Source organism: Pogona vitticeps, chromosome 8 (assembly GCF_051106095.1).
Source record: "Pogona vitticeps strain Pit_001003342236 chromosome 8, PviZW2.1, whole genome shotgun sequence".
In the NCBI taxonomy this organism is placed as follows: Eukaryota; Metazoa; Chordata; class Lepidosauria; order Squamata; family Agamidae; genus Pogona; species Pogona vitticeps.
The window spans coordinates 28,544,092-28,569,077 of NC_135790.1; the positions used below are offsets into that span (position 1 = coordinate 28,544,092).

General features: G+C 46.6%; 2 protein-coding genes across 7 annotated transcripts; both read left to right on the forward strand.

Annotated features, from left to right (window-relative positions):
• Nucleotides 1-15: 15 nt before the first annotated feature.
• LOC110078874 (NXPE family member 2) lies at nt 16-8,110 on the forward strand. The gene is given in 7 exon segments (XM_072979344.2): nt 16-2,288; nt 3,672-3,723; nt 3,955-4,651; nt 5,142-5,203; nt 5,843-6,058; nt 6,975-7,150; nt 7,153-8,110. Coding segments are annotated over 7 exon segments (1,650 nt in total). The 5' UTR covers nt 16-2,204; the 3' UTR covers nt 7,516-8,110.
• Nucleotides 8,111-9,647: 1,537 nt separating this feature from the next.
• LOC110079411 (NXPE family member 4) lies at nt 9,648-24,853 on the forward strand. 6 transcript variants are annotated; one of them, XM_072979350.2, is made up of 8 exons: nt 9,648-11,498; nt 12,113-12,177; nt 15,490-15,596; nt 16,391-16,454; nt 16,791-17,354; nt 17,617-17,678; nt 19,448-19,666; nt 20,690-24,853. In XM_072979350.2, the coding sequence occupies exons 2-8, from the start codon at nt 12,137-12,139 to the stop codon at nt 21,223-21,225; spliced, it is 1,593 nt and encodes a 530-aa protein (XP_072835451.2). In that variant the 5' UTR covers nt 9,648-11,498; nt 12,113-12,136; the 3' UTR covers nt 21,226-24,853. The 6 variants fall into 6 exon arrangements, with proteins under 6 accessions (XP_072835451.2, XP_072835450.2, XP_072835449.2 ...); XM_078379609.1 differs by having other exon boundaries at nt 9,654-11,498; nt 16,715-17,354; XM_072979349.2 differs by lacking the exon at nt 16,391-16,454 and having other exon boundaries at nt 9,649-11,498; nt 16,715-17,354.
• Nucleotides 24,854-24,986: the final 133 nt, after the last annotated feature.

Sequence of the window (24,986 nt, forward strand, 5' to 3'; positions counted from 1 at the left end):
GGTGGCACAGCCAAAGGGGGCAACCCCAAATCCTAAGGAAAGTCCAGGGGGGCGGGCGGTCATTCCTGGGCAAACCCCTGAACCAGCCGCATGAATTAAATCGGTGGCTGGGTTTGGGGCGAAAGTGCCAAGGAAGGCCACCCACCAGGGAGGGTCCCTGCCCACTACGGTGTGATCAGCGAGCGGGGACACCCCCCTGCCTGTCCCACCCTTGGAATGGGGCGTGTGTTTGTGCCCTACAAATGCTTATTTCATTCCCAGCCAGAGGAGGCATCCAGCCCTTTACATAATCTTAGCACACACGGTTGGTTACCCATTGAGCCGTTCTTCCTCTCCTCTGCCCTTCCTCTGCCCGGAGGGGGCCTAGCCCATCCCTTCCCTGACAAGTTCTTGGGTGCAAAATAAAAATTTGGAAGACATACATTGTCATGCAACCCGCCCCCCCCACACACACACACTGTTGACAGTGGGGAGGAGCAAAAGGAGGAAGCAAAAGAGAGGGAGGGAGACAGAAGAGGGAGGCATTTCTCCTGCAAGGCTGATGACCAAGAGTGAGAGCGCACTTGGGCCAGGAGGGCAGGATCCGGCCCCAGAGGGCCCAGGGGCATCCATCCTTTGCAGAAGAGCCAGGTTGAAGGGCTGGTGCCTTCCCCATCAAGACGTGTGCATGCACAGGGCCCAGAGAAAGGCAGAGAGAGAGAGAGAGAGAGAGAGAGAGAGAGAGACAGAAAGGTGCCAGAGGGTGTCTTCCTAAGAGAGGAGCTTTTTGGCCTCATCCTCGCCAGCTTGCAGGGTGGGAGAGACTTTGAAGCCGTTTCCTTGCCGTTGGGTTTGCTCTGCCAAAGGAAAGGAGGGGGAGGATATCCTGCCGGAGGTCCAAACAAAGACTGCTCTGGGTGGAAGCCTGAAACAAAGGTGGTGGTCAAAATGTGCTCGATGAAAAACCCAAACAACCTTCTCCACAGAGAGTTGAAAGCCGTGCGCATAAGGAAGCTGACCGCTAATCACTTCTGCCCAGTCCCCACTCCCCCCCAATGGCTGCTCCTCGGTTGGTCCCCAAGGAGCCAGGTGGGGAAAGACCCTCGGAGGGTTTGCAGGGCCTCTGAAGAGTTGCAGAAGAAACTCCCAGAAGGGGAAGGTGGACTTGGAAGAAGATGGGGAGGGAAAGAAGAACAAAAAACACGCCTGCAAGAGGTGTTTGTGTTTTTTTAAAGGTTGCAATGTGGAATGGAGGTGGGACCTAACACGGGTGAAGCTGTCCTTCAGCGATGTCTTCTTTAGGTTGGAATGCGTAGAACCAAAAGTGGAACCTTCCAGCACATGTGGTGGACTCGTGAAACGAGGAGGAAGGACTGATAGATGATTTTTTACAGAGGTTTCGGAAATGATGGGTACTGATGGGGAAATGGGCCCGGCGATAGCTCTTTTGAAGAGGGTTAATTATAATCAGGGGAAGCGGGAAGAAGGGGAATGATGTAGTTATTAGTACGGTAACGGTGGCAAGACAGATATTTGCAAGGAACTCCAAGAATAATAATCAGATTCCTGGGGGGGGGGGGGAAACAGTATAAAGAAATGTGTCACAGGGCTCTTAACGATAAAACAACCTGTGAAATTAAGATGAGAAACGGCATATTGGGTGCAAATGATTTTAAAGATAATGTGGGATTTGATGGTTGTTGCGGGTTTTTCGGGCTCTTAATGTGGAATTTGTTTTTTGCACCTGTGTCTGAGAAAGGAAAAGGTTATACCCCTGGAAAAGGATCCATTATTTACCTGTTTACAGTATTTATTTACAGTATTGTATTTATACACCGCCCATCTAGTCAACTGACTACTCTGGGATATTTCTGGAGGGAAACAGGCCAATAAATATAAAGCAAAATAAATAGGTACTGTACATTTGTCCCGAGGGGAGTGGGGAGCACAGAATGGAACGTGGACGTTATATTCTGTGTTTTTCTTCTGCTTGTTCTTCGGATGGCATGCTTGTTAAGTTTCATTTCCAAGTTTTGCATTTAGTTGACTTATTGTTATAAAAAAAGAGGAAATATTTCAAAAAGAAAAGAAGTGAAGGTGGATGAAAAAAAAAGCAGCCTTTTGCTGCTTCCTTGCTTTCCGGCAACCTGTCGCCCCTCCCAGGTTGGGCTTAAAAGCAGGTGACTCCTGTCTTGGGCGTCTCCTCCGACGGATCTTCTTCTGCCATGAGATGGCCCTCAGGCTTTGTGGTCCTTGTTCTTCTAACCATCATCATCCTCAGCTACACTCTCCAGAGAGTTGAGATCAAGGTAAAAAAAAAATGTCAATAAAAATGCTCAACCCCCCCCCGCTCCACCCATTTTTTAAACAGTGTGTTAAAATGCTTTTAAAATTGTTTTCAGTGGTGGCTTTAATGTCGTGATAGGTTTATATCCATCTGTTGTTTCAGGGTGTTTTTAATGGAGATGACTGCAAAATGATTAACTCTGGCCAAACAGAAATTGCACAAAGCTGGTCCGCGGGTGTGTTGTGACAGGGCACGGCTACACTAGCACTAGAGACCGCGTGAGCCACGTGGAAATGGACAGGCTCGGTGAGAACCATCGAATCAAGCCTGGCCATCTGCAGGGAAAGGGCTCCGGCCAAACGTCATGACACGGCTTAATAAGCGAGCTACTTCTGCATCACTATCCCTGCTAGGCAAACGGCAGGGGAAGTGGGGGGGGAATGTATATATATTTATATATGTTCATATACATTGTATTCTCGGAGGCTTTCACGTCCGGGATCTGATGAGTGTTCTGGGTTTTTCGGGCTCTTTGGCCATGTTCTGAAGGTTTTTCTTCCTAATGTTTCGCCCGTCTCTGTGGCCGGCATCTTCAGAGGATGCACAAACAGCACCAGAGCACAGACAGAGTTCCTACTCCTGTCCTCTGAAGGTGCTGGCCACAGAGACTGGAGAAACGTTAGGAAGAACAACCTCCAGAACACGGCCAAAGAGCCCGAAAAACCCACAACAACTATCTTTATATACATTTATAGAATTGTTGTAGTGCATCAGCAGCAGACCATATGAAGTCTCTCTCTATATATACCAGACTTTGCAATGTTGGGCAAACTGAAGACTTGTTCTGGATGAGTTCCAGCGATCACTCCTGTAGTCAGCCTCACAGATTGTTTACACCATTTTGAACCCTCAGCCATCCCTCCCTCCCTCTGTATCTCTCTCTCTCTCTCTCTCTCTCTCTCTCTGTGTATTCTTAAAGGACACAAATTTTGCAGAGACGGTTTGGGTGGTGCACAATATGGAGACCTTGATGAGGAAAGAAACAGAAAAACAGAAACACCAAACTCACCTGCTTGCCTGGAGGGGAGGAATCCTGACAGGTTTGAACACTGCTGGGTGTCTCCTCCCGTTGTCATGTTGTGTCCACCCAAACGAGAAAAGAGGAAAAGTAACTGAAGTTCATACTTCTAGAGAACGATGTTTGGCTACGCATTCCTGGAGGGGGAATCCCATGGCCTGCACACGGATGTAATTTTGCTACAGCACTGCCATTTAACTGACGGTGTTTGTTTTCCCATTGTTCCTGAGAGCCAAATTTGCCTTTTGATGCGAATTCCAGATAGTGAAGCAGACAGCGTATCCCTCTGAGCACCAGTAATTATGTTTTTCTCCTTCCTTCTTCCAGTTCAAAATATATGGAAACTTTACGAATCAACTTCAAGCGGCCACAGGTAATGGTAAGCCTCTTCTTCCTTTTCATGAATGACATGAATTCCGTATGATAAAAGTTGATGGGAAGAAAAAGCTCTTCCTGGTATTTCCGCTTAAAAGGTCAGCCAAGGAGTCCAGAAAGTGGCTGTCCAACTAGATAGTCCTTGTCTAAATAGATCTGGAGGGCGAATGTCTTCAGACACAACTTCCTATTTAATGCAATAGAATGTTAAACCCTGAAATTCATTCCGCCCTAGGTGTCAGTAGCTCAGTACGGCCAACGAAAGATGGCATTCTGTATCATCTTGAGATGGAGTGGTCAAAAAAGGAGAAAGAGATTGAAAATATCCTTCAAGAACTGGACGAGATGATCCCCAACGTTACATTCAGGGATATAAAGACCGTCACAAGTGCCAAGAACAGCCAAGCCACCATCGTAAACCGCCAGGACACTTACTGTGTGGGAGACCACTTGGCGGTTCGTCTGGATCTCTACGACCATGTTGGGAAGAGGAAGGAGCATGGAGGCGATTTCCTACGAGCGAGGATCTACTCACAGAACCTCGAGGCTGGCGCCTCCGGACTTGTCCAGGACCACCGGAACGGGACGTATCTGGTCGATTTCACTTTATTCTGGGAGGGGAACGTCAGCGTTTCCCTCTTGCTCATCCACCCCAGTGAAGCTGTTTCCGCTCTTTGGAGAGCGAGGAAGAAAGGCTACGACAAAATAGCTTTCACGGGTAAATTTTTAAACGGAACTTCAGCTGTCAACACTGAATGTGGTTTCAAGCTGAACCGAAGGCAGGAACTGTGCGCTTATCTGGACGAGAGAGACCAGGAGGCCTTCTACTGCGTAAAACCCAAGAATGTACCTTGCGAAGCTTTTGTTCAGCTGAAGACCCACAACACACCCATCTCGTATCTCACAGGCATGGAACAGAGCCTTTTAAGAAGGTGTTTAGCTTTTCTTTCTATCTGTGAATGTCCCATTTCCAAATGGTATTGATCCATGCAATTCTTCCTCAAAGCCTTTGGGCAATCAGAAATCCAGATTAATCTCCTGGAGTTGATGAGCATTAACAAGGATCTTTACAATTAGTATTAGGGAGTAAAATCTGACCCTGGTGATGCCTTTTTGCCTATCCTTGCCGTCACACTCGATAGGCCCCTTTCATGCCATCCGGTCCAGGAATTTTCACTGGTCAGCCATGCATTCAGCTACACATTCCAGGGTGAGATTCTCCACGGAATCAGCCTGGCGCTTGGTCCAAGCTTGGGAAAGCCACTGGCCAAGACCCCAACTCCCAGGCTCCCCGGGGCTGGCCATGGGATTCTGGGAGTCTTTGTCTCCAAAAGAGTAACTCCCCCCCCCCCGAGTTCTAATCTTAAGGATCGGCCTGATCTAATGGGCTGTTTCCTAATGCCAACACCTCTTCTCTTGCAGGCCAAACCTTGGAGTTGAGATTCCTTGGGCATTCAAGGACATTCATGTCGTACCCTGTAATGGTGCGTTGAACTTCCTCTTTCTTGTGAGAATTTGGGCTCTTTATGGGGTTGGGGTATGCACTCTTAGTGGGATGGTCTATCTAACAAGGGTAGTTCGAGAGATGGCATGACCGTCTCTCTTTTTTGCACAGAATTTCATAAATGAGTTACACCAGTGCAAGTGTTTTTGTGTGACTTGCAGGGCAAACGGCTGCTAGTTATAAAGTTCCCACTTGTTCTGTCCGACTGTGCACCAGTTGTGTGAGTTGGCATGTGGTGAGGCGTACAAAAACAGCATCTTGTTAGCCAGTAGCCATTGAGTTGCTGTGATTTTTCTCTCCTGCCTTGACGCCAGCATAACTGACTAATAGGATTCTGGCTTTATGGTGTTTAGCGTGGCATTTACAAAGCTCTCTTGTGGAGCACGGGCCGTACAGGGGAGTGTGGTGTTAAGAATGTGTGAGGATTTGGTCTCAGCCTGTTTTTATTATGCCAGTTCACCAACATGCACAGCTTTCTGCTCAGTGGGCGTGGAAAGAACTTGGGGGGGGGGAATCAATGGTAGCAAAAAAAGAAAGCTAAGCAATCTGTCCCTGGGGGTACCCAGAAGGCTTAACTCTTAAACGTCCGGGATTGGAATTGTGTGCCTTCTTCTGTCAGGAACCAAGACGGCCAAGGAGACATGTCGGGTTGGGATGGCCTCGCCCGTGCCGAGTGGCTACGTTCTTCATAACGTTTGGCATCCAGGATTTTGCTCAGTGACTGATTTCAGCACCCTGGCGAAAATCCAAAGCTGCCTAAAGAAGAAAATGGTTTATCTCATGGGAGATTCGACATCGTTCCAGTGGGTGACCTCCCTTTTGAAAAGGGTAACAAGTACGTCTTAGGGGGATTGAACCGGCGGGGGGGAGGGTTGTCCTGATGCTTCCGCCAGGCTCTCAAGAGCGGCTTTGAGTGCTGTTGCAGTTAGGCAACGATTTGGAGAAGTTTTTGACTCTCCTCCCGAAAGAGGAGGTTACTAAAACTATTGAAAACTTGACTATATAAAGTGTTCTATAAATGTAGGTAGGTAGGTAGGTAGGTAGGTAGGTAGGTAGGTAGGTAGGAAGGAAGGAAGGAAGGAAGGAAGGAAGGAAGGAAGGAAGGAAGGGAGGAAGGATGGATGGATGGATGGATGGATGGATGGATGGATGGATGGATGGATGGATGGATGGATGGATGGATGGATGGATGGATGGATGGATGGATGGATGGGAGGGAGGGAGGGAGGAGGGAAGGGAAGGAAGGAAGGAAGGAAGGAAGGAAGGAAGGAAGGAAGGAAGGAAGGAAGGAAGGAAGGAAGGAAGGAAGGAAGGAAGGAAGGAAGGAAGGAAGGAAGGAAGATTGCAAGTAGCTTATTCACTGGAAATATCTGAACAGACCACAAGGTCAGTTGCTATAAGAATACAAAGGTCATATCCTGGATCCAGGAACAACCCAGGATTACTAGAACAAAGACACCACACACCACTGTCCTGCCAATTTATCATTTTCAATGTATTTTGAAGCACCCCTTTTATCTTGGCGTTTTCATTTGAATTCTATTCTGTTCTATTCCAATACTTCATTACTTGTTCATTGCTGATTTTAGCTTATTAGCGGCCAGAATCGTACCCTGCAGCCCTGCACTAAGGGGAGGGGATGATATATAAATGAAGTAAGCAAGCAAAGCCAGCCATGTGCAAATACTGTGCTGTCCTTTTAACAATACTTCCGTTCTCTTTCACCACGCTGCGTATCTGTTCCTTCCCAGCCCTCAGGTATTTTGATACTCACCCGGATGCTCCAGCGTTCAACACCCGTATGGCTGTGGACCTGGAAAGGAACACGTTTATCCAGTGGAAGAAACACGGGCACCCCATCGTGACCCTCGCCTTCTATTCAGTCAAAGACTTAGATTACGTCGCTCGGGAGATTGACCGAGTGGGCAGGGGACAGCGACACGGGCCGTCATCCTTGCCCTGGGCCAGCATTTCCGTCCGTTCCCCATCGATATTTTTGTTCGAAGGGCGGTTAACATCCGCAATGCTGTCGAGCGCCTTCTTCTGAGAAGCCCAGACACCAAAGTCATTGTCAAAGCAGAGAACATTCGAGAAATGAGAGGAGATATGGAACGGTTCGGTGATTTCCATGGCTATATGCAGAAGCTGGCCATGCAACGCATTTTTCGAAGTCTCAAGGTAGGCATGATCGATGCCTGGGACATGACGGTTGCCTACAACACCGACAATGTCCACCCCCCTGAGGATGTGGTTTGGAACCAAATTGTGATGTTCTTAACATACTTCTGTTAGTCGGGATGACCTTGACCTCCGACACCATCCAAGAAAACCATGTTGTCTATCTGTTGTACAGAGCATCCATGATGCACATAGAAATGGTGGAAGTAATTACTGGGCAGAGCTGAGAAAAGTTACATTTCGGACAACAACTCTGTTTCTTTCCCTCTTTTTTTTACAGCATTTGCTTTGGTTGTGCAATAGACTCAAATCAGCCCCCAAAGAAAAGGTGGACTAGAATATTCTGAATAAATACCCTATTGTGTGTGCCCGTTTTTACTGACAAAAAAGGAATTTCTCCAAACTCCCTTTCAACCTGCCACTGCCTTTGACTCTAATGGCTGCTTTCTGGACATGAACATGTGCTGAGGCTGTAACCTGGCAGGGTAGATTCCCTCGGGGGGGGGGGGGAACCTAACCATATCCGTTGAGTAAATAAACCCACAGTAAGGTGTTCCTGGGCGTTGACAGCTATGCACGTCCTTCCTGGCTGTGGTAGATAATCAAAGACTTTGGTTCACAGTCTCAGTAGTGCTGGGGGGTGGGGAGATGATGAATGTCAAAGAGCGTGGAATCCAGAAGAGGAAGAGGAAAGAAGCATTAAGGGGGGGGGGAACTGAATGCAATAAAAACCCTACATTTTGTCTCCAGTGTGATTGTCGGCGTCCCAAAGCAGTGTCGGGCGTATCATGGGGAGTTGGTTTGGGTCAAGGGAAAGGAGTCCCTTGTGATTGTGTCAGCCCTGTAAAATATTTTGCTGCGGCGTGCATGTCGCCCGGGACCTTGCGCCGCAAATCCAACTGGCTCAGAGCCAAGGCTTGAAGGGGTGAACGACCCTTTTATTATTTACTCAAACTTTAGCATTGGGACAGAAAGTTTTCAGCCACCCTGCCAGCTGGGATTCTGGGAAACGTAGTCCAATAAGAAATTTTCTCATTCCTGGGCAAAACTTTTTGCTGTCCTCTGAAGATGCCGGCCACAGAGACTGGCGAAACGTTAGGAAGAACCACTTTCAGAACACGGCCAAGAAGGCCCGAAAAACCCACAACAACCATTAGATCCCGGCTGTGAAAGCCTTTGCGAATACACAAAAAAGGGGTTCAAAGATGCTTGGGACTGGAAAGTAACGTGCAATATCTTTGTGGAGATGGGCTCTTATTTGAGTCCAAAAGGCTGGACGCAGTATTATCCCATTTAGAGAGCAACATTTGTTCCATGTTTTGCTAACTAATAGAAACATGCGCACCCGCAGAAACGTCCACAGCCCTCCTCTTCTGCAGATGACAATAATGAGAACCAGCACTATTCTCAATGGCACATTTGAAAGGGGGGGCACAGACTGAAAAATGCAAGGAGAGGACTTTCGGTTCATCTGTTCCTGTTGTGTCCTTGTTTGATGGGTGGGTGGGGGTGGAAACGGAGAAGAGCTCCTGAAAGGGAGGGCCATGTGGCCAAAAAGAAAAGTGCGAGTGGCTGCCTTAGAGTCAGGGGGTGTCTGCAAAAGTGTGGTGTAGGGGAGGGAAGGGGTGGAACTGGAAATCGCCATGGACCAGAATATAATTGGGATGAGTTGGGGGGCGGCTGTTCTTCACCACTCTTCCTTCTGTACTCTCTAAGAAACACAAGTCAAAGATATGTAATATAGAGACCTGGCATCATGGTTTTGTTACGTGCTCAGATCTCTTCCTTCCTTCCTTCCTTCCTTCCTTCCTTCCTTCCTTCCTTCCTTCCTTCCTTCCTTCCTTCCTTCCTTCCTTCCTTCCTTCCTTCCTTCCTTCCTTCCTTCCTTCCTTCCTTCCTTCCTTCCTTCCTTCCTTCCTTCCTTCCTTCCTTCCTTCCTTCCTTCCTTCCTTCCTTCCTTCCTTCCTTCCTTCCTTCCTTCTTCCTTCCTTCCTTCCTTCCTTCCTTCCTTCCTTCCTTCCTTCCTTCCTTCCTTCCTTCCTTCCTTCCTTCCTTCCTTCCTTCCTTCCTTCCTTCCTTCCTTCCTTCCTTCCCTTCCTTCCTTCCTTCCTTCCTTCCTTCCTTCCTTCCTTCCTTCCTTCCTTCCTTCCTTCCTTCCTTCCTTCCTTCCTTCCTTCCTTCCTTCCTTCCTTCCTTCCTTCCTTCCTTCCTTCCTTCCTTCCTTCCTTCCTTCCTTCCTTCCTTCCTTCCTTCCTTCCTTCCTTCCTTCCTTCCTTCCTTCCTTCCTTCCTTCCTTCCTTCCTTCTTCCTTCCTTCCTTCCTTCCTTCCTTCCTTCCCTTCCTTCCTTCCTTCCTTCCTTCCTTCCTTCCTTCCTTCCTTCCTTCCTTCCTTCCTTCCTTCCTTCCTTCCTTCCTTCCTTCCTTCCTTCCTTCCTTCCTTCCTTCCTTCCTTCCTTCCTTCCTTCCTTCCTTCCTTCCTTCCTTCCTGACAGGCGTAGAATAGCACTGTAAGAATTGATCATCAAAGTTTGTGAAAAGTTTGTAGAAAGAGTCCGACCAATTCATCCAGCTCTGCTAGTAACAAGCTGACCAGTTTGATTTAACCCAGCTGCGGAACCAAAAAAGCCTGGAGGAGCTAATCTCTGATCAGTCATCATCATCATAGGCATTCTTCAGTCTCGACATGCTCTGTATTGAGAAGTGTCCTCTCCTGAGTATGAAGCCTGGGTAAAGTAGTATGGAGGATAGGCTGTTACCCAAGCAGCAGATCCCCCCTCTCCACATTGCTGAAATGGTCCAATGGAAAGGCAAGAGCCAATACAACTGGTTCCAGCGACGTCGCAGGAGTTGGCAGAACGACACAAACTGCCTTCGGGACTCCAGCTCCGGATTTTGCCTCTAGGTTAACTCCTGAAGCCTTTTCCATTAGTGGATATAGCCACAAGGCAGGGGAGGTTTGAAGTCAGAGTTTTCCTTCTCCTAGATGGCCTGCCTTCCATGGCTGTCAAGCCCCACCTACCCGGCCTGCTCTTTAATAGTGCAGGGACAATAAAGTTAACAGCCTCTGAGCACTGTTTGTTTGGGTTGAATGAGGAGAGACAGAAGGAGCTACTCTGAAGGACTCATTTATGATGCTGGATATTGCTATGGACTTTGGATATGGGCTATGGTAACAGGATTGATATTAAAGGCTTTATTGTGTATGACCAATGGACGGAACTAAAGACAACTCTGTGTGGATGAGTACTGCTCCAATACAATTTGTTTTCTCTTACCTTCATAGACTCTCATTTCATGGCTTGTCTGCATACTGGTACCTGAATTGGATAAAACATCCGCTGGGGCAAAGGAAAGGGGGCTGCCTTATCCGTCAAGACCCTGACACTTTCCTTTCCTTTGGTTGGGAGATTCTGGGGTTGTAATAAAAACAAAACACAACGCTATAATATCTCCAAGTTCTGGGTGCAATCCCTCATTTCCTGTACACATGGCTCGAAAACTTCAAAAGAGTTTTTTCAGGCTGCTAAACAGGAACGGGTCCCGAAGAGTCGGGCACGACTGAACGACTAAAGAACAACAACAAAACCAGGAAAAGATGAACTGCAAGTGTGGGCAAAAAATCCTTCCTCGTTGCTCAATTATCAGTAGGGCCCAGATGTGGGAGGAGTTCCTTACTTGTCAGAGATGGACGCTTGAGAAAATGCTGCTCCGTGTTTGCACAGTTCACTCCCTCAAAAAGCAAACGGCCGAGTTCAGAGAAGAGGCGCCGGGGAAGTAGGAGACCCACGGACAGACCATGTTGAGATAAGGTGCGGAGAAGGCAAAAACCACAATCCCTCTGAGACTTGGCTGGCTATTTGGAGAATCAAGTGTGCACGCAAGTTGTTCGATGACACGCCGTCTGGTTCCTCCAGCACCAACAAGCTTTCGGTTGAGTTAGCAATGGGCAAGCCTGACTTGAAAGCTCAAGATTTAGAGCCAGGATATCTTTAAAGCAACCTCCTTTCATCCGTCTAAAACCTGAGACCTTTCTGGAAGAACCCATGATGTATATTTCATCATCATCACCATCACCACCTCCATGAAAAGCTGCAACGGTGAGTACCCGAGGCAAAGATGGATCTAAGGCACGATGGGTTTCTCTGAATCCTTTCCCAAGGAGAATCAAGCTGCTGTAATCGGTGCAGGGGTGCCCGGGAGAGGCTGCAACTGGGCAGCCTCTTCGTACAGAAAGTTTTAGGAAATATAAGAAGAAGAGCCCTGTGCAGGATCAGGCCAAGGGCCCCTCCTGTCCAGCTCCCTGTGCATCTCACGGTAGCCCCGCCAGATGCCCACGAGAGCCCTGCCTCCTGATCCCCTGTCCCCTGCATCTGGTGTTTCAAGCCTGGAGATGATACATCCCCATCATGGCTTGTCACCTGCGATGGACTTTGTGTTTTCCATTTGGGAGGCACATTGGGTCAGGAAAAAAAATCAATATATACTGCAAATAAATAGCTCCACTGGAGGTTTTTCTAACAGCAACACAAACTTTTTTTCTCTCCCTATAAATTTGGCCCGGATATTTTGTCCTTGGCTCGAACTGACAGTTGTTATTAAAGGGGGGGGGGGGAGTCCTTCCTGCGTCAAGGTGAGCAGCAACTGAAAACTGGCTGATCCGATTCTCTTCTTTTAAATGCAACCATTTCACTGTGTTTATCGGGAACCCTAGAGAGACAGGAAGTGAAAAGAACGCATGAAAACAGAGGAATTCGTCACGGGTCAAATGTTTCACAGGTAAAATTATGCTTCCTGTTGATGGCTGGTTTGGTTTTCTGATGTGTGGTTTGGAAAACGTGTCCTGGGTCCCCCAGGCTAACGGGAGACCACAGTAGATGTGGGTGCCATGACTGAGGCGTAGGTTTGCCGGCTCAAATCACATCATAGCCACAAAAAGGTTTAAAAAAAAAAAGTGTCCAGATTCCACAGGACTCTTCTTTAGTTTATTTGGAAACACACCCCTTCTTTATATCCCTTTGCATTCACGGGGTTGCTTCAGGAACAAAAGTTGGTGCCCTTAAAATAGGCTTTGAATAGACAGTTAAATATGCTATTAGGCAATCACATTTATGCTATTATTATCATCTGGTTTCTCAGCCTCTTTGCAATCTCTGTTTGTAACTACACACTCACCCGGCAAACTAGGTTTCAGAAGGCTTGCGTGCCCACCCCGGGTTGGGCCCGGGATCCCTCCCGGATTCCCGGGCCCTTTTCTTTTGCAACGAATGCACACAGCTCCAATCTATGTTAGCTTATTTAAAATATTTGTGCCCTGTCTTTCTCCTTTAAAAAAGGACCCAAGGCAACATACGCCATTTAAAGACAATGTTTAAAGCTAAAAACAGTAAGTTTGCAAATATTTAAAAGGGGACAAAGAAATACCACTCAGAGAAATGGTAAAGAAAAGCAATACTAGAAACACGGTCTGAGGCGTAATGCATAACAATCCATTTTTAAAAACCCACTCAGACTGCCAGTCACTGAGAGAAAGCTTGCCTGAAGAGAAAGGTTTTTTTGCCTGCTAGAGCAAGAACAGCCAAGACGGGGCCAGCCTAGCTTCCAGTGGGAGGGAGTTCCAAAGTCTCAGGGCAGCCATAGAGAAGGCCCTCTCCCGTGTCCCCACCAAATGCACCCGTGCAGGTGATGGGACTACGATTGAAAGGCCTCCCCTGATGATCCTGACTCTCAAGCAAGCTGATAATCAGAGGAAGGTTGAATGAAGCAGGACCGCTTCCTGCCACAATATTTATTTTATGTTGTGCACCCCAATGATCACAACAACAAGCCAGCTCAAAGCACCACAAATTGTGGCATCAAACAGCAACAAAGCCTATTTTTGTATTAAAAGAATGAGTTAACACACCATTTTTAAAAAACACTATAAAACAGATTTAAGTGCACCTAAAAGGCTAAGGCACCACCTCTAAAATTCAGCCTTTTCACCACCCACTGAGTTAGGAAAAAAACTGTTGAAAAGTGTGGCCGGGGGGGGGGCAAAGGGAGGCTGGGGAGAGGCAGGAGTTGGAGAAGGCAGGTGTGCAAAGTGGGGTTAGGGTTGGGGAGGGATCCTTAATACGCCTGCTGCCTGCGTGGGTGCAAGGTGGCCCGAGGAGGGTGCCTGGCGGCCCGAGGTCTGGTCAATGGCCGGTCATGGACGCGATCCACCTCTGATGAGATTGTGAAGCTGGGGGGGGGGAAGAAAGCCTGTGGGTTTCAAGGGCGGCTTTTTCGGAGGCTCTTGCAAAGAATTTGCAAAGAAAGGACCATCTGGCTTGGCTCCGGAGGATCCTGTTGGTGGTCGGCTGCGATTCACTTGCACCTCAAGCGGTTTGCTTCCGGAGTAGGGCTTCCTCTCCAGGGACTACAGACACCCTTGGAAAAAGTAGCTTCCTGAGGCCTCAGAGGCAGGAAGGGGTGGGAGAGAATCAGTTATAGCTCTATTTAAGCCCTCCGTGCAAAAATGCTGGATTCAATGGCTTAGGAAAAGGCCTAAAATCCTCAAATCTCCAATGATCATCCCCGGGGGGGTCCAGATTTATTCCATGGATAGAGGGTGAGATTTCCTCCTGCTTTCTTATTGATGCAATACGATGTAAGCTGCTTCCTTGTTTGGTTTTTTAAAAAGATAATATTTTAAATGTAAATAAATAAATGAATATTACTGTATCCCCAACCGAAAAGGGGCAGTCTTTAATCAAAGGTTAAATGGATAACCTCCAGAAAACGCCTTTTCACCTGAGCCTAGGGTTGCCAGATGTCAGGAAAAGGAGGACATGTCCTCCTTTTTAGCCTAATGTCCTTCATCAGGCAGGCAAAGATAAAAACCTTTAAAATGTCAGGCTTTTGTATATTTTATGTTATCATTTTGGATGGGAGGGGGAGAGGTTGAAGGACCCCCTTCCCCCTGGCTTTCCCTGCCCCCACCTGCCCGCCCGCCCCTGGTATTTTGAAAAACAGCCTCCATTGAATTTATTTTTAATTTTTAACATGACTGTTTCTTGGTTGGTTCACTAAGAGACATTTATTGGCAGCTATTTTAATAAAATTGTATTGATTGTGGGTTTAATCTGAAATGATTCAAATGAAACATTCAATATGTCCTCCTTTGTCCTCCTTTTTGTCTTTCTATGTCCTCCTTTTAGTACCCGTGTATCTGGCAACCCTACCTGAGCCCCCAAAATTCTACCCTGCATAAAGATACTGGGCACCACTGGCATTCGTGCAAAAGTTATTTATGTCCCAAAAGCGGATAAGCAAAGAACTGATTTCCCAACTTTCTTCATATATTCTCCATGGACAAGAAACATAATACTCCTGTCTCTCTAAGGTCTCCCTAGGGAATGACATTTCTTTCCTGTCTGAGCTACTTTTCCATTTGGTTTGGGGGGAGAAAAATCAAGGGACACGAACTGATAGGTTGAAAGCCTCATAGATGCCTTTGGCAGCTGGGTTTGTAGGAAGAAGCAAGAAATCTCATCTGTACCTCTAGCTGAGTTGGGACGTCAGAATGATAGTTCCAGGCTGGTTGGGTTAAGAGACCAAAGAAACCCCCTTAAGAGGGGTGGAATAGCTGGAGAAGAATCCAACTTGCCTAGAGCTTCTTATGTCCCCATTACAGGAGGGGAAAAACAGTTCCCATCCGTTCAGAGCAAGGACTAAACCGTCCGGCTGGTCACTCTTTCCCTTATGGAGTTACAGGAACAATTCTTCATAAAAGCATTCGCATTAATAAAAGGAGTGGTTAACAACTCCCTAGTAGCAAATTCAAGGTCCACACACCTGAACCCACAGCTCAAGGTGTAAAAAGAAGCTTGCCTTCAAAAGAAAAACGTTGCATTTTTAAAATCTAACTTCTTTTTAACATAGCTTTCCAAAGTGCAGAGTTTGGATTAGCAAGGGAGGAACACTGAGACGCACGAGAGCTAGACTCAAAGATTATTTACGTGATTTGAGAGTGAGCTTGTATTGTGGGGTTTGCCTTGCGCTCTTAATTTCTGATCAGCCCGAAATCGGAAGTGGAGACAGGAAAGTTCTCTATAATTTCCACAGAAATGCCCGCACAGTGTTTAACATGTGGGAAGATGTCGAAGATACCCCGTCTCATTCCGATTATCCTGATGGTCTTCGCTGGCTACTTCTACAAATCTGGGTTCAAGGTAGGACGCCTCCAGTTTTCAGTAGGAAAACCTGTTGGTAAAGATGGACCTCCAGAAAGATGAACTTCCATGGGTGAAAGGATGGAAGGCAGGATGGATGGATAAATCTCTTTCCCCTGAACTTACTGCAGCTGGTCGCGGGCTCTTCCCCAGTAGCTGTAACAAGGAGTCCTTAAAGAGGCTCAGGGAAACCCACAGCAAGAAATAAAAAATTAGAACAGACCCCAAACTGTGCTGGAAAGAATTTAGGAATAATCCCTTGTGTTTCCAATACATAATTATATAAACTGATCACTGGCATGGCTCCATCCTACAGAAAATCTGGGAATTTCCAGTTTGGTAAAATAATGGATTGCTTTGGTCAATAGCCCTAGTTCACTTCCCTGAATTACAACACAGAAGGACAGCCTCCGCAGAGGGAATCTATACTGCCAGGTTACAGCCGTTTGATCCACTTTTATTGGCATGGCGCCAACCCCTGTAGCATTTATAGCGTGGTGAGGGGCTTAAAATTTCAGTGGGGTATGCTGGGTCTGCCTGCGGGGCATTTAAGGTGGAGGAGACACCTAACATTTTTTCCCCAAAGTGTGTTGTGTGACTCTTCCGCAGAGATTTGAGATGTTACTTGTCCAGGGGGCATGGGGATGCTGGGAGCTGTAAGCCAGAAAGAGGCTTTTCCAAACTCAGGAGCAGAGTGACCTGCTTCTAAAGAGAAAGAGACTGAGGGTCCATCCAGCGTAGAAGTGGACAGAGTCTGAGGCCATACTTGACCTTTGTAATTAATTTTGATTTAGTTCAGCAGCAACTCAGGAGCACTCACAAAGCAAGGAATGACAGATCAAACAGCTGCCTGTGTCGGTAAGGCCTTCTTCATTTTTAAAAAAACTTAATTGTTGATTGGGAATCATGTCAAGGAATTGATCAGAGAAAATAATAAAGCAAATCATTATGAACATGATTTATTATTGCAGTTTCAAAAACTATTTTGAAGGCATTGTCTTGCTTCCTTTGTGTTTACACCTGTTCTCTACTTGACTCAGATATCTGTAATTCTCAAATTTAGTTTCAAACACTGTTTAAAAGTGTTTTTAACTTTTTTTTTAATCCATTCATCCAAGATCATAGGAACGATGTAAAAGAAATAGAAGAGATTGTTACAAAACTGGACCACCTGATCCCCAATGTTACTTTCAGGGATATAAAGACCGTCACAAGTGCCAAGAACAGCCAAGCCACCATCGTAAACCGCCAGGACGTTTACTGCGTGGGAGACCACTTGGCGGTTCGACTGGATCTCTATGACCACGTGGGGAAGAGGAAGGAGCACGGAGGAGATTTCCTACGAGCGAGGATCTACTCGCCAAATCTCAAGGCTGGCGCCTCCGGGCTTGTCCAGGATCACGGGAACGGGACGTATCTGGTCGATTTCACTTTATTCTGGGAAGGGAACGTCAGCGTTTCCCTCTTGCTCATCCACCCCAGTGAAGCTATTTCTGCTCTTTGGAGAGCGAGGAAGAAAGGCTACGACAAAATAGGTTTCACGGGTAAATTTTTAAACGGAATTTCAACCGTCAACACTGAATGTGGTTTCAAACTGAACCGAAGTCTGGAACTGTGCGCTTATCTGGACGAGAGAGACCAGGAGGCCTTCTACTGCGTGAAACCCAAGAACGTGCCTTGCGAAGCTTTCGTCAGCCTGAAGTCCCACAATAACCCCATCTCATATCTCACAACCTTGGAGCGCAGCCTTTTAAACAGGTATTCTTTCCATTGTGTTGCTGCACATCTGGAATACCCTAGGACGATTCTTGGGCCATTCAAGTGCAATGTTGTCTTTAGGGGTGAAAGGAGCGCAGAGGCTTATAGCTCGCATTTTGGACCGCTCGCAGCCTAGCCTGGTGTGGCCCTCATCCTGCCAGTCTCATGACGTACAGGGCATAGCACTCCGGCAGGAAGCCTCTTGGGTTGCTATTAAGGGCTCAAGAGCTTCCCCCTAACTAACCTGTCCTTTTTCTTGAAGGCCCAACATCGGCGTGGAGATCCCTCACAAGTTCAGAGAAATTCACGTTGTACCTTGTGAATGTGAGTTGAGCTTCCTGGTTTTCATCACAATCCTTCGCTTATCCGTGCTGAAGCATAATTTATGTAGACAGAAGGCGAACTGGTAACCGCAGCCTCCCTTCCTTCCTTCAACTTCTTCTCTCCACTCCTTGTCTGCCTGAGAACACTGCCTAGAACAATGATGATGAAGAACTTCCTCTTCTGCTTCTCCTTTCAAATGGCTGAGTCTCCTCCTATTTATTTATTTATTTTTACATTGCCACTTTTTTCAGCTCTTCTACTCTTTTTTATAATCACTCAGCAAAATCCTGTTTGCTTTTACTGCTCATGTGGCATTTCATTCCCCGAGCAGTTTCTGTTCCTCTGTGGTTTGTCCAAGAAAGTAGACACTGGCTACCCCTTGCACAAAAGGAGGCTCCTTTACAGAATACGGGGTGATCACCACCTTCACAGCTACAAGCTGCGGTTCACACAAAATGCTGCACCCAGCACGTGACGTGGCACATTTCCTCCCCACGATGCTGCGCTTGGATTTTATCCTTTATTGCTCCTTTTAATTCCTGAGCAATTCTTGGCATATAATGAGGATCACCAGGTACTGCAATCAATTTGTTATTATAATCTCATTCCCCATTGGATCTAAACCATGCAACATTTCTATAAAGTCTGAAGCCTTAGGGAAAGCAGAGTTTTCTTGAAGAAGGGTTTTTTTTTAAATGGGAATTTATGTGTGTGTGGGAAGAATGCAAATATGTGCTGTAGTTATTCTCTTCTGTCACTTAAACTGATTTTACTGTTTTAGCAACATAAAACGTTTCATTCATAATTTACACAGCACATCAAAGGCTGCTATTTGGCTGTTTATGAAATTGAAAAATACAAAAGCTTGATCTAGATAGAAGCAAAATTACAAAGGTGTTCTACTAAAGGAAGAGTGACAAATTGGAGACTTGGAAGATGGCTATGGTTTGCTTCTGGACCTAATTTGGCCATTTGAATTTGGGCCTCCTTTCGTTTGGACTGATTTTATGTGATCCCGTCCACCTATACTTGTACAGGATTCATGATCATTATCATTTTTTAAATTTATAGACTCATAGAATCATGGAGTTGGAAGGGGCCTCTAAGGTCGTCGGGTCCAATACCGCCCTTAAGGCAGGAATCCAAGTCAAATCAGTTCTTCAAGCCTAATTCTGTAAAGTGTGTTATGTATAAGCGTGCTGCAGAGTGCCTCACATTTTAACTATGCTTTTTTTTTAAAAAAAATCACTCATTTTGAAATAGAAAATATTTTGTTTGTATGATTTCTCCCCCCCCCCCAAGTTTCCAATTTTTTTTTTCTTTCGGGAGAAAATGGTTTATCTGAAAAGGACTTTTTCAGATAAAAACTTTCTACTTCAGAATTGGCCCATAAGTTACGCAAAGGAGAACTGGATGATAAAGGCCAGAATCCTAGCACTGACAGACACTTGCATAAGGGGAACCAGATCAGTAAGTCTAAGTGGAAAATTGTTCCTCATCCAGGAGGTGCTGGAGGCTTCCCCGAAACCCATTTGCCACCAAGAGTTAAGCAATTTCCTTCTTGAGAGCCTCACTGGGCAATAGGATTCTGGCCTCACCTGTCCTGGTTGGTTTTACATTTTCCAGCTTCTGTTTCTGGAGCTTTGGGACGTCTGCATCTTGCAGAAGACATGTTATAGCTGTCCATCTTCTTTCTCTTCCCGGCTCGTTCCAGCCCTAAGAGTTATTGCTAGCAGCTTGTCCTTCATATCCTTCTTTTCTCCTCCCAGGTAACAAGGCAAAAGCAGCGAAGACATGCTGGGCTGGTGCACAGTCCCCCTTTCCCAGTGGCTTTGCGTGGCAGAATCAGTGGCACCCCCTCTTTTGCAACATGACCAGTTTCAACACAGAAGGGAAGATAAGGGCATGCTTGCAAGCAAAGCTGATTTATTTCATGGGAGACTCAACTGTGCGGCAATGGATAGAGAACCTAAAGAGCAGACTAAAGAGTACGTTCTTCCACGTAGAGCTACTATGGTATTATATGGTGGCCTATAACATCCCGGAGCCTGTGGTTCAAACTAGAATAGATTATTGAGCCTTACAATGATGGAGTTGGAAGGGGTCTCTAAGGTCATTGAGTCCAACCCCCCTGCTCAAGGCAGGGATCTAAATCAAAGCAGATCTGGAAGAGGGTGGTCCCATTTTCTCTTGAACCCCTCCAACGTTGAAGCCCCCACCATCTCCCAAAGTTGTGGGTTCCATTCTTGTACTGCTCTAACCGTTAAGATGTTTTTCCTGATATTCAGCCTAAATCTGGCTTCCTGTAGCAGATCCACTACACCAGTTATTGAACAGGTAAGTAAACGTTGCTGTTAATCCCACTGATTCTGTGGATCTCCTCTAGTTGAAACTGGCAATCAGATTTATTCCTTTGGTGCTAAGAATCTGTAGCTGGCGGGACAGCTCAGTGACAACGCCTCTTTGGCAAACCAAAGGTGCAGCTGCCTTTTCAGGGGCGACTCCTGAAAACACAGCTATAGAAATCCTCCCTCGGTTGCGAGAGAGGTGAGAGAACATGGCAAGGTTTTCTGAAGTGAGTGGGTGACTCCCAGAGGCCACTCTTAACAGGGTTAATCCGATAGCAATCTGGATAGTCCCTCGGTGGCCAATAACTAGCTAATAATCCTGGCTAGAGTTGATCCACGGATTCACTGGGGTTTACAGCAGTATTGACTTAGCAGTTGAGTGAATGGGTTTACCTTCTAACAGAGACTAGCAATGGGAGATGGGCCAGTGTAAATTTCCTCTCTCATTGTGGTGGTGGTGTGTATGCATCTGTATACGCTTCTTTTCTCATTCCTTTGTGCTGTTATGGACTGAGCAAAAGTTGGGGCTGAATTCAGTTTGGGGAAGTTAGATCCCAGCCCTGGCAGGCGCACCAGCCTATGGGGCGCTTCCTCTTCCAGAGGCCTTCGGAGTGCAATGCTTTAAAGAATCGCAGGTTGACTTTGCTTCTGTTTTCACACTAGCGCTTGACTATCTCAATGTCCATGTAAGTGGGAAACCCCAGAAACTGATAGCTGTGGACGTGGCTGAAAACATTCAACTCCGCTGGAAGAAACACGGCCACCCGTACATCGGCTCCAGCGAGTACACCGTGAAAGATCACACCTACGTCGCTCGGGATATTGACCGGTTGTCTGGTGACCAAAACACGGTGGTGGTCATTTCCTTGGGCCAGCACTTCCGCCCTTTCCCCATCGAGTTCTTCATTCAAAGGGCGATTCGCATCCGGGAAGCCGTCCAGCGCCTCCTCCTGAGAAGCCCAGACACCAGAGTCGTCGTTAAAGGAGAGAATACCCGGGAGATGACTGTAGAGCAGGAGCTATTTAGCGACTTCCATGGCTATTCCCAATACCTCGCTCTGAAAGATGTTTTCCGGGATCTCAACGTGGGCTTTATTGACACGTGGGACATGACGGTCGCCTTCGACACGAACAGCGTTCACCCTCCCAACCATGTCGTCAGGAATGAAGTCGATTTGCTTTTAAGTTATATATGTTAAGGACACGAATGCAAATCTAGTGTGGACGTTGAGCTGTTGAACCACAGGAAGGATGGTGGACTATCAGTTAAAGATCTGGGACAAATACAGGATTTGGATTTAAACCCAGGGTGCTTCTAAAAATGCCAGAGGAGTGTTGTGTAGTCTCAGCAAGAGGGCTATCCCGAAATAATTCTTTCCAAAATTGGCTGTACGGTTGGCTGGGAAGCTTGAAGCCTACAAACGTCTCTCAGCAGTGACTGCTGAAGATGCCAATCCCCTCCACCCATTATTAGCCATGGGGGTGGTGACTCACTGTTGGTGCATGGCCTCCTTCTTTGCCCATGCCTGTAGACGTGTTTCGTAAGGCACAAATCACCCCAGTTTCCTTCTTCCTTGGCTTGGGCACCAGGAACACCAGAGCTGAGGACAGATAAATGAACAACGCCCAGAGTTATGTCCCCAGCCCTACCTGAAAAACACAAAACCCTTCTTTCACATGCATATTTGCTTTATTTATATTAAAGGGTTATTGCGAATATTCGGGTTTCGGAGGACATTTTGAAGAAGTTTTGCAAATTCAGGGGAAATATGGATTTTAAATCCTCCACATCCCTGAATGGGACCTTTTAGCTACACACACACCCCCATGACATTTTCTGACATGATCCACACAGGATGTACTTAATTATTTCATTTCTATTCCAACTTCTGGGCTCAAAACAGCAGGACAGAATGTTGCTCCTGCATTCTTGGAATTAAACTTGCATTGTGTGACATTTGGGGCTTGAGCTGTCGTGAATGGCCTCTAAACCGTTTCCACAAATTCCAGCTCCTGGCCCACTGGTTTTCTTAGAGAAACAAGCTAAAAGTTGGGAGGGGGAAAAATCCCAAATATTGCATTTTGTTATCCTGAAAAAAATACCCCATGAGATTCTTTGGGTGAATGACATTGCAACAGAAGAGAAGTTATCTTTCTGGTTCCTGGTTCCTTGGCCTTATTTGAAGGAAGTCAATGTATCCATCTGTTTGTGGTCAGGAGATATACCGTAAGAGGTTCGTCTCCAGTAATTCTAACCAATCAATCTGAAATCTGATCTATCTCTAACATGTATTGTCGGGCCACATTTTAAATCAAGTCCAGCAATTCTTTCTTTCTATCTGTTTGTGGATTTAAAAAATAACACAATCAGGCTCATATACCTTGTACTGGACTAGTTTTTCAAAGCAAAGTGTGCTGCTTATATACTGTTTTTACAGCACTTAAATCACTCTCTGGGCAATTTAAAATTTAATTATGCAGGATATACATTGCCGCCACCCCCCACCTCCCACCCCGTGAACTGGATACTCAATTGACCAACCTTAGGAGGATAGAAGCCTGAGTCAACCTTGAGCCAACTATCTGAGCCTGAGATCGAACTCAGGTTGTGAGCAGAGTCTTCACTGCAGCACTGCAGTTTACCTGTTGTGCCACAAGGCCCCCATGAACCAACCATTCTCTCTCTCTTCACTTACAAACAACTAAGCAGCAGTGTGAGAACATTATAAAATATCCATCACAATGCATTTCTCGAACAGGCATCACTTAATTTTGGTTGCAACCAAGGAAAGGTGCAAAGCACGTTGAGACACTAGAAGTGCCGGAAGGCGAAAGTGAAAGTGATATGTTCTGGGATCTGACTGTCCTTAATGCATCCTTGCACTTCTTATATAGTTACAGATTATGGTTTCTTTAGTCTCACGCCACCCTCGGACACCTGCAGCAAGTTCCTCTTTCCGTTGGCGACAGTTAATCAGGTGTTACTGGAAAGACCACACTTTTGCATGCTCGAAAGTCACAACCCAACAGATAGGACAGTTGTGTTTAATATTAAGCACAGCATATTGGCTGGTTATTGACAAAGGCATGATTGATGGGATACAGTAGGACCCCAAGTATCCATAGGATCGGTATCCGTGGTTTCACTTATCCACAGTCTGAAAATATTAAACATACTAAAAGGGGCGGACAGGACTAGAAATACCTATCGCTCCTGTCCTCCTGTGTTTGTTCTCCCACCAGGGAATGAAGGAGGCAGGGGGAAGAGTAGGGAAGAGCCTTTAATCAAAACAGGCACATGGTTTGGGGCTACAGCTCCCATGATGCCCTTGTCTTGGCCAAGTCGAGGGATGTGGCTGGACTTGAAGAAGTGCCAAGAGCTGGCGGGGGGGGGGGAACAGCTCTTAGGATCCAGAGGGGAGCTGGTCAAGATGCTGACTTGAAAAAAAAGGGAAGTCCTTGTGGAAGGGAAGAACCTGGCTCTTCCTCTTGAGGACAGCTTCCTCAAGCGGCTTGTGGCGGAACTAGAAGGTTGGCTTTGGAACGAAGAGCAACCCGAAGGACCAACGGGTCTGTCCCTCGCTCCCTCAGCATCCAGGCCCTGCCGCTCAGTCTCTTCAGATGAGGAAATGCACAGAGAGAAATGTGGGAGAAGGGCTGGGGGCACCTTCTCTCCATCTTCCGGCCCATGTGCATGCAGGTGAGAGGCTCAGTGGGGACTATGTAGAGTCTTCCAGGGAACTTTCCAAACCATGCCAAGGGTCTAATTCTGCTGCCCTTCCTCCCTGTCTCCTACAAGGAGGTTGATACATATGGCTACGAGAGACCTCCCTCTGAGATCCTAGGGAGCTAGCACGAGTTGACCAAGGCCAGCTTCCTATGGCCATCACTGGCATCATGACCTTCTACATTTCCATCAGTATGCAAGTAGGGTGGCCACATACGCATCATCAAAGGACAAAAAAAAAAAACAAACCAACCAACAGGGAGACACTGGTTTGCTAAAATTGCATGTAATAACTAGGTGTGCAAGCTCAAAGTTTGAAATAATGTCTATCACTTACGGAGATTTTCAGGGAACTAAGTGGAGAAGGCAGGGGGCATCTGTATAGTGTACCTGCTGAAAAACTGACTGCAGAGGGTGATGGCGAAGGTCTAAGATTAAAGGTGTTGGACCTTTAAACCAGACCGTCTCTGACTGTCCTTCAGGCAGAGGACTTTCTCCCCTAAGCAAGCATTCGTGGCCACCCTGCCAGTCACACACAGAGACCTACAGAGGTCTTTCCCCCCCCTTTAAAAAAAATGTTTTCCAGAATAGCTGAGAAGTTAATGCAGATAAAACCAGAAGCATAATCATGATGGTGGTTGTGGATTTTCCAGGCTGTTTGGCCGTGTTTTTAAGGTTTTTCTTCCTCATGTTCCGCCCGTCTCTGAGTTCTGACTCCTGTCCTCTAAAGATGCCCATGGCCACAGAGACGGGCGAAACGTTAGGAAGAAAAACCTTAAGAACACGGCCAAACAGCCCGGAAAACCCACAACAACCATCGGATCCCGGCCGTGAAAGCCTTCGAGAATACATAATAATAATGTTTGTTCAAAAAGAGAAAAAAAACCCCACACCTATGCATAAGCTTCTGTAAAAGGCTTATAAATACTTAAAGATAGATCCACATGTAATCGCCATCGATATGTACAGCATTCCTATGTTGAGGGTGTCTTGGGATTCCCTGTCCATTGAATTACAAGGGGAGGCGGGTGCTTAGAGAATTGTAAAACTGGATAAGGCTGGGTTTACTCATGTGCAAATTAAAGGCATGTATCACAGACCTCCATTAATCCCATTATATTCTTGGCAATGAGAACCTAATTTTTCTGCCTGGGTCACTTCAGCGCATGCCCCGAGGACTGCCGTGAATGCTCACATACCAAACCCTTGTTTCTCTCTCTCTGTGTCCCTGCC

Coding starts and splice junctions, on each gene's coding strand:
- LOC110079411 (XM_072979348.2), top strand. Junction 15,597..16,390: donor TCTACAAATCTGGGTTCAAG/GTAGGACGCCTC, acceptor ATTTTGATTTAG/TTCAGCAGCAACTCAGGAGC. Junction 19,667..20,689: donor CCTAAAGAGCAGACTAAAGA/GTACGTTCTTCC, acceptor TTTTCACACTAG/CGCTTGACTATCTCAATGTC.